General features: G+C 47.1%; 1 protein-coding gene across 6 annotated transcripts in view; it reads left to right on the top strand.

Moving 5' to 3' along the window:
- The window catches only part of RGL2 (ral guanine nucleotide dissociation stimulator like 2), a 298,408-nt gene that overhangs the window by 271,528 nt on the left and 11,218 nt on the right, over positions 1–15,662 (top strand). For 5 of the 6 annotated variants that reach the window (XM_085621535.1, XM_085621834.1, XM_085621764.1 and 2 more), the window contains one exon: positions 8,134–8,278. In XM_085621535.1, coding sequence (XP_085477661.1) covers positions 8,134–8,278 — 145 coding nt within the window. The remainder of the gene's footprint in view (positions 1–8,133; positions 8,279–15,662) is intronic. The other variant, XM_085621611.1, reaches the window with a different exon arrangement.

Below are 15,662 nucleotides of genomic sequence, written 5' to 3'. Positions count from 1 at the left end.
CACATAAACCATCTAGTACTGATAGCAATTTATCTAGCATTGAAAGCTTTTCAACTTCATCTAGTAGGCAAAGCTATCCTGATTCGCCCAGACAACATGACAACAATGTACTATAAACAAAAACTGTGGGGGGGGGGGACACACTCTCTCCAGCTCAGAGCATCTGGAGATGGGCCATACCTCACAAAATATATCTCCTCGCGGAACACCTTCCAGGAGTAAACAACCACATTGCAGATCTGCTCAGTCGTCAACGACAACAGATCAACGAATGGGAACTCTACCCTCAGGTTCTCCTCCCATTCTTTCAAATGTGGGGCTTCCCAGACATAGATCTGTTCGCCACCCACCTAAATGCAAAATGCCCAAACTTCACATCCAGGTATCCATACCCATTGTCCAAAGGCAATGCACTATGGATGAACTCTTGGAGTTGTCAGTAGTTCCCCACCAAAAGCTCCATCTCACCCGAGCTCCTCATTCAGAACCATGGAGGGATAAGGCATCCAGATCCCAGTGATCTCAACCTTGAGATCTGGCACCTGAAATCTTAGAGTTTGGCTACCTTAATCTTCCCCCAGATTGCATGAATATCATCAAAGAGGCTAGACGCCCTACCACAAGAGCATGCAATGCAGCAAAATGGAAGCGGTTTGTGATTTACTATAATAACAATCAAATCATTCCGCTTGACGCTTCAATCCAAAACATTATTCGTTCTCTATTACATCTACAGTGTTCCAATTTAGCGTATACATCCATACACTTACATCTTGCTGCGATAGCTGCATAACTGCAGAACAGACAACATTTGTCTCTTTTTAGAGTGCCTGCTATTAAGGCTTTCATGGAAGGACTCAAAAGAGTCATTCCCCCCAGACTTCCACCTGCTCCAGTGTAGAATTTCAACATCATTCTTACTAGACTCATGGGTCCGCCTTTTGAGCCATTGCATAGATGTGAACTGCAATTTCCCACTTGGAAGGTAGCTTTCCTCATAGATATCACATCTCTAAGGAGAGTGGGTGAGTGTCAGGCACTAACCATAGAAGAACCATTTTTACAAATACATCAAAACAAAGTGGTTCTTAGGACTAACTCCACATTTCTACCTAAAGTCATTTCTACCTTTCATATCAACCAATCTGTTGAGTTGCCTGTGTTCTTCCCTGTGGCAGAACGTGCTCTTCACACTTTAGATGTAAAAAGAGTGTTACTATATTACATTGACAGAACAAAACCTTTTAGAAAGACTAGACAACTTTTAGTTGGTTTTGCTCCACCACATAAAGGCAATCTAATATAAAAATCAGGTATTGCAAGGTGGATAGTTAAGTGCATTCAAATATGCTATGCAAAAGCAAAACAAACGTTAACAGTTCCCCCTAGAGCACATTCTACATGCAATCTAGGAGCTTCTATGGCATTCTTAGGAAATATACCCATAGATGACATATGCAAAGCTGCAACATGGTCTACACCTCACACATTCACAAAGCACTATTGTGTAGATGTGTTAGCAAGACAACAAGCTAGAGTGGGCCAGGCAGTTTTACGTACACTATCTCCAACCACTGCAACGTATACAGGTTAGCCACCACTGCTATTTAGTGAATGCATAGCATATGATCTACAGCTCATATGCCTTGAACGGAAAATGCTACTTACCCAGTATGCATCTGTTCTTGGCAAATAGAGCTGTAAAGCCATATGCGCCCACCCACCTCCCCGGGTACCTGTACCTGTTGCAGTAACATCTTACTTAGATACATGCATTCATGGACATCTCCTTTTACTACTCTTACTAACTCCATTATCACCCTCTGCGGCAAACAATCTAATAATGGAGTCGATTCCTATGTGCACTATCACCGAAAGGAGGAGTCACCTTACCTCGTGACTGGAAAGACTTCTTCGAAGAAAAACAAAGTGCAAACATCCGGACCCAAAACTAGATGGCGATCTATGCATGAGCATATGACTACAGCTCTATATGCCAAGAACAGATGTATAATGGGTTAGTAGCATTTTCCTTACAGTTTTGTTTGATGTGTTGAATAATAATTTGGCAATGATTAATAATTTGCCCTCAGTGAGCGTTTTGGTTACTTCACTTGAGTTGTATGTTTTTGGTGATGTGCACTCGGGTTGTCGTCGTTAGGGGCACCAGTGAGGTTTATGATGTATTTATAGATGTATTGGAAGGTTTATAAGAGATTATGTGGTGTGTGGTGAAAACGTTGGGTTTTGATGTGTTCGTATCTCAGTTGCACCATGATTCATCATAGTTGCATTTATACGATTTTGCACGTGTTTCACAAAATGGCTTTTTTTTTATATGTTGAAGCATGCCCCCGATAAAGGGTCTGTGACCCGAAATCCATTGGGTTGTTGTAATGAATATGAAGAACAATACAACCATAGTATCACCGATGGAGTATACCAAGAATGAATATACATTTATCATTTGATTGAAAATAAATGGACGATGACGATTTTTTTCAATAACTCATCTTCAAAACAGTGACACACAATCTGGTGTGGAACTGATTTACTAGTGATCCAGCCTGCGGGCTGTACGAAATGCACTGCGTCTTGGGACTGATATGCATGTTTGTTGCTGCCACTAAAATTGTCACCTTTTCTAAACTGCGACATTCTGGACATGGTGAGGTGGTCAATGCAGAGTATAAAGAGCTTTGTAAATAAAGCTTCCTTGGCTGATAACCGGTGGAACTACAAACAGAGTTCTTCCAGTGATACCATAACGTCTATTCATTAATCGCACATATAAGGAAATGCCTCTTTTTGTATGGTCACCCCCTAGTTCTTGTACTGAAGCTGCGGGTTTTTCGACTCTGAGAGGGAACTGAGACCTGATAACCAGACCTCAGTGCCAGTACCCTGACCCTAAAATGTATGCTGAATTAGCTGTACCCAATTGGAAATGTCTAACTTACCTGTAAGCCCCTAGTAACTGGTACCCTACTACCCACAGCATGTAAGTTAGAGGGGTACCCCAGGGCGTGCAGCACTGATTTTACCACCCTGGAAGTACCCAAGTAAAACAAGTCCCCCAGTCAGCCACTGCAGACTGGTAGCGCAGTTGTGCACTGATGGCCCAACTTTGCAGTTGAAAGCAATGGCAAGCCACCACTTCCCCAAGACATGTGTAAGTCACCCCTCTGGCAGGCCTATCGAGCCCTAAAGGCAGGGTGCAACATATGAACCAAGCAAGACATGTGCTTTACATGCCCTGACAGTAAAACAAAGGGAACCACCATTTTTACTGTGGAAAGACTTGGACGCCCAATTGGCGAGTACAGGCTAAAGATCAACACCACTAAATCCCATGTTATGGTTACAGGCTCACGGAGGAAAAACATGAAGATTAGGGCCTTTAGCTGTAACAATTCCCCAATTTCGAGGGTACCCTTTTTTTGTTACTTAGGAGTCACTTTTGATGAGAAAGGAACTTGGGGTGCCCAACTAAAGTTAAAGGAGAATGGTGTAAGTAGATCTACCACAGCTCTTATGCATTTTGCTAAAAGATTGGGTTCGAGACCCATGGAAGCCATGACTTGTATTTATAGAGCCAAATGTGTGGCAATTGCATCCTATGGGGCAGATATATGGGGCTACGTTTCAGCCCCAGGCATTCAAATCGTAGAAAACAATTTTATACGAGCCTTGTTATCACTCCCGAAATCATCCCCCACATATTCAATACATAACGAAATAGGTTTGGGTTATGTCACCGATCTCCTAAAAATGTCCCCACTGTTATGTTGGATTAAAACCTGGACAAACGAGGAGATCACATTGAACCACTGCATTCTTAAAGACTGCATGTCTTTGGACAAAGCAGATAGTATACCTTGGCTAGCGTATGTTAGAGCGGCATGCGCTAGGCTAGGTCGCCCGGATATGTATTCTTCTCCACAGAACCTTAAAAAAGAAGATGTAAAGTGGGTCAAGCAGCACTTTCGAAATATGTTGGAAGCTGAGAGGGAAACGGTTGAGCTTTGTAAACCAATGGTAAGATCACTTTACCAACTTTCGTCGTCTTTGGCCATGGAACCTTATTTAAAATATGTTACTAAACCATATCATCGTTTTCTACTTATAAGGTTCAGGTTCAATCTGATACATCTTGTGCTTGGCTCGTATACAAAGTGGGGTATCCCAGAAGAATCCCCACCCTGCTCCTGCGATTTTTTCTCTACACAGGATACCCTGCACCTAGTGATGCTTTGTGATCATTATCTGGTGGCCCGCAAAAAATTTCTTTTTCCTATTCTGAAAGACTTAAATTTTGCGCAGGTACGGCCGGCTCTATTATATTTACAGATGTTGAACTCGGTACAGGTTACATATGGTGTAGCGTGTTTTTTGGTAGCAGCCGCTAGACAAAAGAAAATTAGTCTGGCCACAAAGATCAATCACCAAACCTGACATTTGTAAATTTGGCACTCCTCATTTTTATTGATATGTTCCTTTTATTTTAGGATTTGCAATCACTTTTTAAATCCGTTTTACTGAATTTTTAATGTTATTTTATGTATTTTGTATTGCTTTTATGGTTTTTAGTAACCGAATAAAGTTCTTTGACTGACTGACTGACTGACAAAGTCCCCCAGTCAGCCACTGCAGACTGGTAGCGCAGTTGTGCACTGATGGCCCAACTTTGCAGTTGAAAGCAATGGCAAGCCACCACTTCCCCAAGACATGTGTAAGTCACCCCTCTGGCAGGCCTATCGAGCCCTAAAGGCAGGGTGCAACATATGAACCAAGCAAGACATGTGCTTTACATGCCCTGACAGTAAAACAAAGGGAACCACCATTTTTACTGTGGAAAGACTTGGACGCCCAATTGGCGAGTACAGGCTTCCTGCTGACCCCTCAGCTGCGCCAACTACTGAACGGTGTGACCAATGTGGGCACTCTAAGGTATAAAACAACTCATAACATTAAGCAAGACTTATGTCTCAAGTCGAAATTAATGTAAATTGTTGTTGTGTGTAGCTTTAGCAAAGCTGTCACTTTGTTGCCTTTAAAACTCCTGTGCCATCCCGGGCACACATGGTGCCTGCTCCACAAGACAGCTTTCTGTTCTCCTTGAGAGACGTGCCAACGACTCTCAGGAATGAAAACAATGAGAGACTGCAGGCCAGGGAGGTGTCCCCTCCCTACCGCAGGAAGCCCCTTAGGTTTTAGCCCCAAAAGGTTAGCTTCAAACGTGAAACTGCCTTTGAGAGAGGCAGATGTGTAACACCAGGGGGGAAGGCTGCCCCATTGTTGAGGTAGACAGTTTGGCACAGGAAGCAGAGAGGGGAAACCAGCTGCCAAACCGGCTTTCCCAAGGGCGTGTAAAATAAAAAATTTAAATCCAGTTTTTGTAAAGCGCAAACAGTTACCCGAAGGCATCCCGGCACTGGGGGTCGTCGGGAAGATTAAGCAATCTATTGCCCAGAGTCACATGGTGCTGGGCTGACCTGCCGCCGGTGCTGGGGATCGAACCGTGAGCCCCAGATTGCAGCATCAGTCGCCCTGGCCGTGGCGCCACACCTCTTCCCCTGAGGTGACCACAATCCGAGGGTGGGCTAAGGAGGAACACAGAGAGACGGGACTCACCATCTTGGGAGTGGGCAGAATGGTGCACCCTGGGATAGCCAGAAGCCACACTCCACAGCAAGTGGGAGAGAACCTGGCCATTGACTACCAGCTGCATACTGCCCTTAGGGCACTTTGTGAACATAAAGGGGGGCAACCTTGGCACCCAGGCCTCAGATCTCGACTGACTAAGAAGAAGGACCGTAGACTTCCCTGCTGCACCGAGGAACCAGCAAAGAGAGGACGCACCGTCAAAGACTGCACATGCTGCACCTGGTGACTAGCAAAGAGACAGACTATTCCTGCTATGTCCTGCTTCAGGAGAAGCTGTCTCCTGAGCCCAGTCAAGCCAAGAGACTCCAAGGGCCAGCTGACTGTCCTCCTGTTTACAGCACATGGACACAGCAGCTGAAGAAGCCTGCTGGGTTAAGTTTGTAGCCCAAAGTCTTCAAGCCGCTATCACTGCCCTCGTGCAACACCGAGGACCAAGACACTACATACAGAGTTGCACCCAAGTTTGCTGAGCCTGGGAGTGCTGTCGGAAGAGTTGCTGGGACTCTCACGACCCAGGAAAGATTGGCCTGTGACCGCGACAACGTGCGACTGGTAGTCCAGTGACTACTGGACTTCGGCCAGACCATAGAGGACTTCGTAGGACGTCAACTCTGCAACCAGAACCCCCTCACCATCTCCGTGGACCGAGGAATCCCTGCAGGAAGACCAAGTCAACCGCATCAAATCTAAAGCATCCTTAGAGCATCTTCAGCATCCTTCATCCCTTGCATCAGAACCACTCCATAGGAATCCATTGCAATGTAAATAAAGTGCCTAGAACTGCTGAAGGACTGCTTCTTCAGTGAAGGTAACTGTTCCTGAGGACCTTAATGGTCTCCTTGACTAGCTCCCTGTTGGAGTTAGGCACCCCAAGTACTTCTAACCGACTGCATTGACACTTACCTAAATCTCCTTTGAAAAAGATTCCAAGTGTCCAATTTGTTGATTTTGCAAAGGCTTGTTCGATGTTGAGTAAAATTGCTTTGATACTTTATTGCTTGTAAAATCTATATCTCCGGAACCTTTTGGTGGATCTTTTTTGTTCTAGTGTCTAAATTATTATAAGAATACAGTCTGTTTTTATAAATATTTATTGTTACCGAACTCAAAGATACTCATTTTATCGATCTCAGACAGAGGAAAGGTAGAGTGGGCCCATCGAGATTCAAACTTGTGGTCATGGCGTTGCATAAATAGGGACTCATTAGTCAATTGAGCCGACAGGCCCAGCTTTGCAGACACCTCACGTCATGATGAAATGTGGTTTGACCACATGACAACTCAGTTGTAAACAGAGACTCCAGATCTTTCAAATGTATAATTGGTAAGTTTGTTTACTAAGAACTTCCAGTGCATCAGCCAATGAAGAAGAGGTGTATAGTACAATACACGACTACGCATTTACAAACAAGTTTCTTAGTTCCAGAATTTATTGAAAGGGGTCTGCAGCCATCTTCTCTCTGTACAGAGAAGATGCCGAAAGCAGTTTGCTGACAGCCAGGGTCCCACCGGTTGGTGACTAACGGCATGATTTTGCTGTAGGTACAACACATAGTTGACTTTTAAGTGGTGATTTTTGGGAGGCTGAACTAGTTTTGACATTTATGATATTTTGGCTGTTCCTACGCAACCTGATCTTAAAACCATTGAGTGGTCCCTCGTAGCACGCAGGGCGCCAGAGAAACTATAACAAAGAGCCGGCATACTATTGCATTACATAGCGTTTTGGTGGTCACTATTGTTCCATCGACTGAATACTCAAAACAAAATCATAGTAAGAGACCAAGACCAGAGAGTTTCAGAGGATCGCTGAGAATTCTGGATCTTGTCCCAATGGTGTAAGACTTCCCATCACAAGTGTGCTACTGCATCACCATTTCAACCAAACTACATTGCTAATTTGTAAATATGAGAAATGTATATTGCATGGCTTTAGGCTTATTGTGTGTTCTTAGAGTTCCAAAATTACTACCATGTCCAGCAGTAAGTCTTGACTGCTAGTCCTCCAGACTCCAGTGCCTTAATGGGGAGCTTCGGTATCCACAGAGTGCAGGAGTACTTGAGACCCTGCTCGCGAGAGGTAAACAGCAGTAATGGACACATATTGTGAAGTATGCAATGACTGCCCTAGACCCAGAGAAGACGCCTCATGAAAGCTACCACTAACTCTCTTAGGTGGGACAGATCTTAAGAGACATGTGGGCTTGTCAACAAGGTTTCCGCTTAGGCTAGGAGCCACACAGGCTGTTTTGGCCGAGTTCTGTATTTACTACTGAAATTTCATCTGGGTGTCATTCAGTGAATAGGGAAGAAGTGGCTGCATCGTTTGTTTGTGTGATTTTGTCCTTTTGGTTGTGTTTTTTCTGCTTGCTTTATGTGCGTGGGCCACTGCTTCCATGTCTCAGTGACACATAATGTTTGTTACCTTCTATGTTTTATTTATCTCTTTCCTCCTCTCCTCAACAGATCACCAGTCAGGATAAGACACCGGCAGTGATCACCAAGGTGTTGGAGAAGCACAACCATGACCGCCTCGGAGCCGCCAACTACCAGCTGGTGCAACTGCTGCCAGAAGAGAAGGGTGAGGGACGGGCGGAGCTGAAATGGCAAAGTGAGAAATGAGGGTCATGAGAGGTTGAGGGGGGTGAGAGATGAAGGGGGAGGAAATGAGATGGGAATGAGAGACATGAGGTGGTGGTAATGGGGATAAGAGGTGAGTTGTGTGGAAGGTACAGAGAGACACAAAAGACACATCATGTGGTGAGAGAAGAAGTGTTGCAGAAGACGACAGACATGAAGTGAGGAGTAAAATAAGAGAGATGAAGCAGTGAGGATGACAGACATGATGAAGGAACTTAGAGAGGTAACAAAAGGGAGGACAGACACAGGAGAGAGAAGTTGTGAAGGGTGAGTGATGAAGTTAGAACGAGGAGGGGGACAAGCTGGTGAAAACAATAAGAGACGCTACAATGCCAAGGATGAAAGGAATGAGGTGCTGAAGAGGATGAGATACGCTAGCGTGTGAGGGAAGGGGGACATGAGGTGGTAAAAGGAGTCCGTAGTATGACCCAGTACTGGGGAGCAGATGAGCTGAGCTAGATGTGAGGGGAGAATGATGAAGAGGTTGAGGCATGTGGATGGAGGAGAACCGGATGAGGGGTATGAGGTGAGGAGGGCGAGAGTTGAGGTGATGAAGGATTGAGGTGTGTGAGAGATCAGTGAAGTGGACCATCTTCTGATAAAAGGATTAAGAGCAGGTTTCGTGGAGGACAAGGCGCTGCGGAGGGTGACGGGATCTTCTCTGCCTGAGCCCCTAGCCATGAGAACCCGTCGGCGATGCATCTGTAAGCGCTTCGATCAGTGGGTGAAGCCTCGGAGGGAAGGTGGAAGGCTGAAGACCATACAGCAGGCTGTGAGTGTCATTAAGAATAATCAGAGGGATAATTGCACAAGGAACAAGTCCATCCCTCCTGCTGACAGACTGAAGGGCTGGGATTCCTGCACTTTAAAACGCCACCACTGCTGGGGGCAACTTTCAATGTTGGATCCTCTGTGTGAACAACCTTCCTGTCACCTATGTGTGGAAGAGAATTTACACATTTTTAGAGAAAATTGAAGAATACTGTTTCTGTCTGCATACATTCCACTCTGCAGTGCCAGGAAACCTAATGACAGCAGTGTGCATCAGAGGAAGCAAAACATTATATAACAGCAATATATTGTAGTAGTGGATATTACGGTGTAAACAGGACAAACAAGGATGGCTATGGTGTGTCTTTGTCAATCTGCAACAACGTAGGAAAGTTTTCTCCTACAGTACTACTCATTAACCATGAGAGGAACAAAGATTATAAAAGGACTGTCTGTCTGGAGACAGAGGAACGGTCACTGTTTCTCTCCCTTGTCACACTGACCTCAACCCCCCTCCCCTCAATGGAAGATGGCGCTTTATATCACAGAGTCCTTCTCTGCGTATCCCTGATCAGGAAGCTACATTAATTTCTAGTGATACCCCAACCAAGATAACAGCGTCTGTTTTGAGTGCAACAGTACTGCACACGTGCTGAAAATGCCCATCCTTGGCTGGTGCCAGGTGTTGAGGGTGTCTTGCTGGAATATGCAGTGCTTCCTCTTGATATCACAAGCAGATGGCTACACTCACACTGTTGCTATACAAAATATGATAGAGACTTCTAGCCACAGATTCCTTACCTTAGAATTAGCATCGTCATCATCCGCGCCAGAAGTGATGCGCACACTGCCTATGTAGGACCCACCCCAGCATTCTGACGTCAGTTATTTTTCTTTCCACGCCAGTCAGCGCAGATCCGGGAAGAGTTACCCCATGTTTTTTTTACTATCTGTTTTCAACATTTTGTGGAAGTGTTTTGAGGTATTTTACTCATGGTGTGGCAGAATAAGTCATTTAAGATGGCGGGCTTCAAGCTCTGCAGCACATGTCACCCCTCGATGTTGGTGACGCTCCCTCACCTTGTATGCCTTAGGCGCCTCAAACACAACCACAACCCGAAGTTCTACTCCGATTCCCGTGCCATGCACCGAAAGGTTTTAAGGAAGCGATCCAGATCCTGGTCGAGAAGAAGGTCCCGAGAGCGGACGCAGAGTCTGAGAAGCTCATTGCACTCGAAGTCGTTGGGTTATTCAGGTAAGTCCTGCTAAATTAAGAAGTGAAGTCAGTGGACTGGACACTTCTCCAGATACTGACAAGTTTTCTCCCCCTTTCGGGCTACGGAGGAGGGAGCTTCATTTGCCATGGTGGTGCGAAGGACGGCTGAGGTCCTGGACCTTAGCTTTCCCTCGGTGGCAGTCAAGACTGATTTCTTGACGAAGTGCTTCGGTCGGGAGAGTCCCCTTCAGAACTGCTTCTCCCATTTAACAAAGCACTTACTGATTTCCTGCTTGGGACTCGGTCCAAGCCCAACACAGGGTCTCCTGTGAACAGGACAATTGCCCACACCACTGCCCCGCTCCAGGGAATGCCAAATTCCTCACGGAACACTCTAGCAGGGAGAGCTTTGTGTCGAAGCCTCCACCCCACGCATAAATCCTACTGTATTCCCAACCGCACCGCTGGATCGCGAATCCAAGAGGCTGGACAATTTAGGCAAGAAAATGTTTTCTTCCATCAGCCTGGCATTATGGTCTGTGAACACTGCATGCCTGTTGGGCTGCTATTCTCACACTCTTAGGATAAGTTACACATATGCTGCATACAGTCCCGGAGGAGGCACGCGACGTGCTCTTCTAGGCTGTTGCAGATGGGAGGGATACAGCTAAGTTAACTATTACATGATGACTCGACACCACCGACACACTAGGCAGATTGGTTTAGTCAACAGCAGCCTTGGGCATCATGCCTGGTTGAGGACTACTGGACATGCCCTTTGTCTTCGGATAAAAAGTGGATTGGGCGCTGGAGTGTTTTAAAGTCAACAAGGCTACGGCCTTGTCCTTGGGCATTTCCGTGGCCTCTCATCATCCTCAACCTGCCTTTTTCTTCTTTAGTGGCCACGGAAGGCGCATACAGCCCTGTCCTTACCCACCCAGGCACCACGGCACACAAACATCCCAGCCTCTGCATGGCTGTGGACGCGGTACCTACCGGTCGGGTAGCCGGTTTAGTCCACCCACTCCCAGCAGCTGCAGCCTCCTAACCTTCCTAGTCTGCCCGTTTATCATCATGAGCAGGAATCGCCATCATCTACCCCACTGCCAGTCCATAACATTGGACAGGTGGGGTATGCAGATTGTCTGAAGGGGCTACTTCCTCCCCTTCGAGACTTACCTTCCTGCCATGCCACCTACTTAAGACAGGCTGATGGAGGACCACCTACCCCTTCTGCACTCTTTTGGCCAAAGGAGCCATAGAGATAGTGCCAATGCCAGAGGTGGCACATGATTGCTGTTCCCGCTACTATCTGGTGCCCAAGAAGGATGGAAGCCTTCGTCCTATCCTTGACCTGCACTCTCTCAAATTCTTCCTCAAGAAGAAAAAGTTCATAATGCTCACACTTGCCCAAGTCCTATCTGCCCTGCACCCAGGAGACTGGATGGTAGCGTTGGACTTGCAAGACCCATATTTCCACATTCTCGTCCTACCTGCCCACAGGCGTTATCTGTGGCTCACGGTGGGCCATGGACACTTTCAGTTCACTGTGCTCCCCTTTAGCCTTACCAACGCCCCTCGGGAGTTCACCAAGATGATGGCGGAGGTTACAGCTGATCTGCAGAGGTGCCAGCCTTCCCCTATCTGGATGACTGGCTATTGAAGGTGTCGCCTCCCACCTCCAGAATTGAATATGCTACTTACCAGTATGCATCTGTTCTTGGCATGTAGGGCTGCTGACATTCATATCTGTGCATAGATCGCCGCCTAGTGTTGGGTCCGGATGTTTGCACGTTGTTGTCCTGGAAGAGTCTTCGAAGTATCCTGGGATAGGTGACTCCTCCCCTGGACTACAGTGCGCATGGGCATCCTCTCCATCCTCAGATTGTTTTTCGCCATTGTGGCAGTGATGGAGTAGATACAGAAAGTGATGACCATGCTTACAGTAATTCTGAGAGCTGCAGCTGCTACAGGCGCCGGGGAGGAGGGAGGGCGATATGAATGTCAGCAGCCCTACATGCCAAGAACAGATGCATACTGGTAAGTAGCATATTCAGTTCGAGGCATGTGGGCTGCTGAATTCATATCTGTGCATAGAATATATAGCAGTGCCCTCTTATTAGCGGCGGCTACCAGTGCCAGCTGCAGCGGTCTGAAAAAGAGTTTTGAGAACAGCCTGTCCTACAGCTGCCTGCTGTTTTGATTGCACATCTACACAATAGTGTTTGGTAAATGTATGTGTAGTGGACCAGGTGGCTGCTCTACATATGTCATGCAAAGGAATGTTTCCTAGGAAAGCCATTGAGGCCCCTAACTTACGTGTTGAGTGGGCTCGTGGGGGAATCGTTAAAGTACGTTTAGCCTTTTGATAGCAAATTAGGATACATTTAACGATCCATCTGGCTATTCCTGCTTTGGAGATAGCGTTACCTTTGTGGTGTGGGGCAAAGGCAACGAAAAGTTGTTGTGTTTTCCTAAAGGGTTTGGTCCTGTCGATATAATACATGAGGGCTCTTTTGACATCTAGTGTGTGGAGTGCCCTTTCTGCGACAGTTTGTGGGTTTTGGAAGAAAACGGGCAGTTCAATGGTTTGATTCATGTGGAACTGCGATACCACCTTTGGCATGAATTTGGGGTTGGTACATAGTACGACCCTGTTGGCGTGGACCTGTATAAATGGCTCTTGAACGGTTAGTGCCTGGAGTTCACTAACTCTCCTCAAAGAAGTGATTGCTACTAGGAAAGCTACTTTCCAGGTAAGGAATTGAATCTCGCATGAGTGTAGAGGTTCAAAGGGTGGACCCATCAGGCGTGTGAGGACCAAATTGAGGTTCCACATCGGAGCCGGTGGGTGGCTTGGAGGAATGACTCGTTTGAGTCCTTCCAAGAATGCTTTGATGGCAGGCACTCTGAATAGAGAGAGGTGCTGCCTGGTCTGCAGATAGGCTGATATTGCGGTCAAATGGACACGTATAGAGGTGTACGCCAGATTGCATCGGTATAGGTGTAATAGGTAACAAATAATGTTTTGGATGGATGCGTCTAGCGGGTTAATGTCATTATTATTGCAATAAATGACGAACCTCTTCCATTTGGCTGCATAGCAAGCTCTGGTAGTGGCTCGCCTGGCCTCCTTAATGATGTCCATACAGTCAGGTGGCAGGTTGAGGTAGCCAAACTCTAGGACTTCAGGAGCCAGATTGCCAGGTTCAGCTGTTGCGGATCTGGGTGCTGAATCTCTCCATGGTTCAGCGTCAAATGTTCGGGTTTGATCCGTAGCCTTTGATGCGGCACCACGGAAAGTTCGAGAAAGGTGGTGTACCACGGTTGGCGCGCCCACGTTGGAGCAACCAGGACGAGCGTCAGTGAGTGTTGACGCAGTTTGCGTGCCACCAGCGGTATCAGTGGTGCTGGGGGAAAAGCGTACGCAAATCTGCCGGACCAGTTCATCCATATCGCATTGCCCTGCGACTGTGGATGTGGGAACCTGGCGGCAAAGCTTTGGCATTTTGCGTTTTCGCTTGTCGCGAATAGGTCTATCTCTGGATGACCCCACTGCTGGAAGTACGGTTGGAGTACTGATGGGTGTAACTCCCACTCGTGCATCTGGTGGCTGTGTCTGCTGAGCAGATCGGCCATCTGGTTGTCTTTGCCGGGGAGGTGTTCTGCCATGAGGAACATGTTCCTCTGAATGGCCCACTTCCACATGCTCTGAGCCAGATGAGACAACTGTGGAGAGTGTGTTCCTTCCTGCTTCTGTATGTAGTACATGGCGGTCATGTTGTCCGTCCGGATCAACACGACTTTGTTGCACAAGTGTACTTTGAATGCTTTCATAGCGAGGAAGATTGCCATCAGTTCTAGGAGGTTGATGTGCATCTTCTTTTGTTGTTGTGTCCATAGTCCCTGCACTGTGTAATGGAGTACATGAGCTCCCCATCCCTGGAGAGACGCGTCCGCCGTCAGTATTATCTGTGGGACAGGCTCTTGGAACGGTCGGCCCTTGCAAAGGTTTTGTGGATTCCACCAATGCAGAGAGTTGTATGCCCGACCGCTCACCAACACTAGGTCTTTCAACTGTCCTTGAGCCTGATTCCACTGACGTGCTAAGCACTCCTGAAGCGGGCGCATATGCAGTCTCGCGTGTGGGACTATGAAGATGCAGGAGGCCATCATGCCTATCAACTGCATGAACACTCGCGCGGGCAGGGAGTGTTGTGGTTTGAACTTGGAAATTAGCATTTGCATGCTGCTGATTCTCACTAAATTTGGCTGAGCTGTGGCTGCCAGAGTGTCTATAGTTGCACCAAGGTACTGTTGTACGTGTGCGGGCTGGAGATGGGATTTTGGGTAATTCAGTGAGAACCCTAGACTGTGAAGGAGGTGAATGGTGCGGGACATGTGGCTGGCACATTGCTGGGCTGACTTCGCTTGAACGAGCCAGTCGTCCAGGTAAGGGTAGCCGTGTATGTGCTGCCTCCGTAGATGTGCCGCCACAGTAGCTAGGCACTTTGTAAACACCCTTGGTGCCGTTGTCACGCCGAAGGGAAGGACTCTGAATTGGTAATGCTGTCCTTGAACAGTGAACCTGAGGTATTTTTTTGTGTGATGGGTGAATGGGTATGTGGAAATACGCATCCTTGAGGTCCAGTGTGGCTAGAAAGTCTCCCTGCTTGAGCAGCGGGAGGACTTGCTGGAGAGTGAGCATGTGAAAATGCTCGGAAAGAATGTATCTGTTTAGGGGTCTCAGGTCTAATATAGGTCTGAGTGACCCGTCCTTCTTCGGTATTAAAAAGTACAGGGAGTACACCCCCGTACCTTGCTCGTGGACGGGTACGACCTCTATTGCACCTTTTAGAAGCATACTTTGCACCTCTTGCTGTAAGAGCGTTAAGTGCTCTGAGGACATAGGACGGTTTTTTGGAGGTATTGTGGGTGGAGTGGAGGTTAGTTCTAGACAGTAACCGTATTTGATAATATCTTTGACCCACCTGTCCGTGGTGATGGAGTTCCACGTGGACAGGAACCATTGTAGCCTTCCCCCGACAGGTGTTATGTGGTCGGGAGGAAGGGAGAGGGCGTCACTGCTTGTTCTTGGGGGAGGACCTGGTGTTGCCGTAGCCGCGTCCTCTGCCCTTTGTACTGGAGCCACGATATCCACCCCGGGTGTTTTTATCGTAGGTGGTTTGTGTATTGCTCTTGTTGTATGTTTGCTGTGACCCCTGTCCTCTACCTGCTCCTCTATTTCCGGGGCGACGAAAGGAGCCGCTCCGAAAGGACTGAGTTTGGAGAGCCCCCATGGACTTTGCAGTGTCCGTGTCCTTCTTTATTTTCTCTAGGGTGGTGTCAACCTCCGGCCCGAATAAAT

This window comes from Triturus cristatus, chromosome 1_1 (genome assembly GCF_964204655.1).
Source record: "Triturus cristatus chromosome 1_1, aTriCri1.1, whole genome shotgun sequence".
NCBI lineage: Eukaryota > Metazoa > Chordata > Amphibia > Caudata > Salamandridae > Triturus > Triturus cristatus.
Note: the sequence above shows the minus strand (reverse complement) of the source record. Positions and strands in the feature narration are given on the sequence as shown.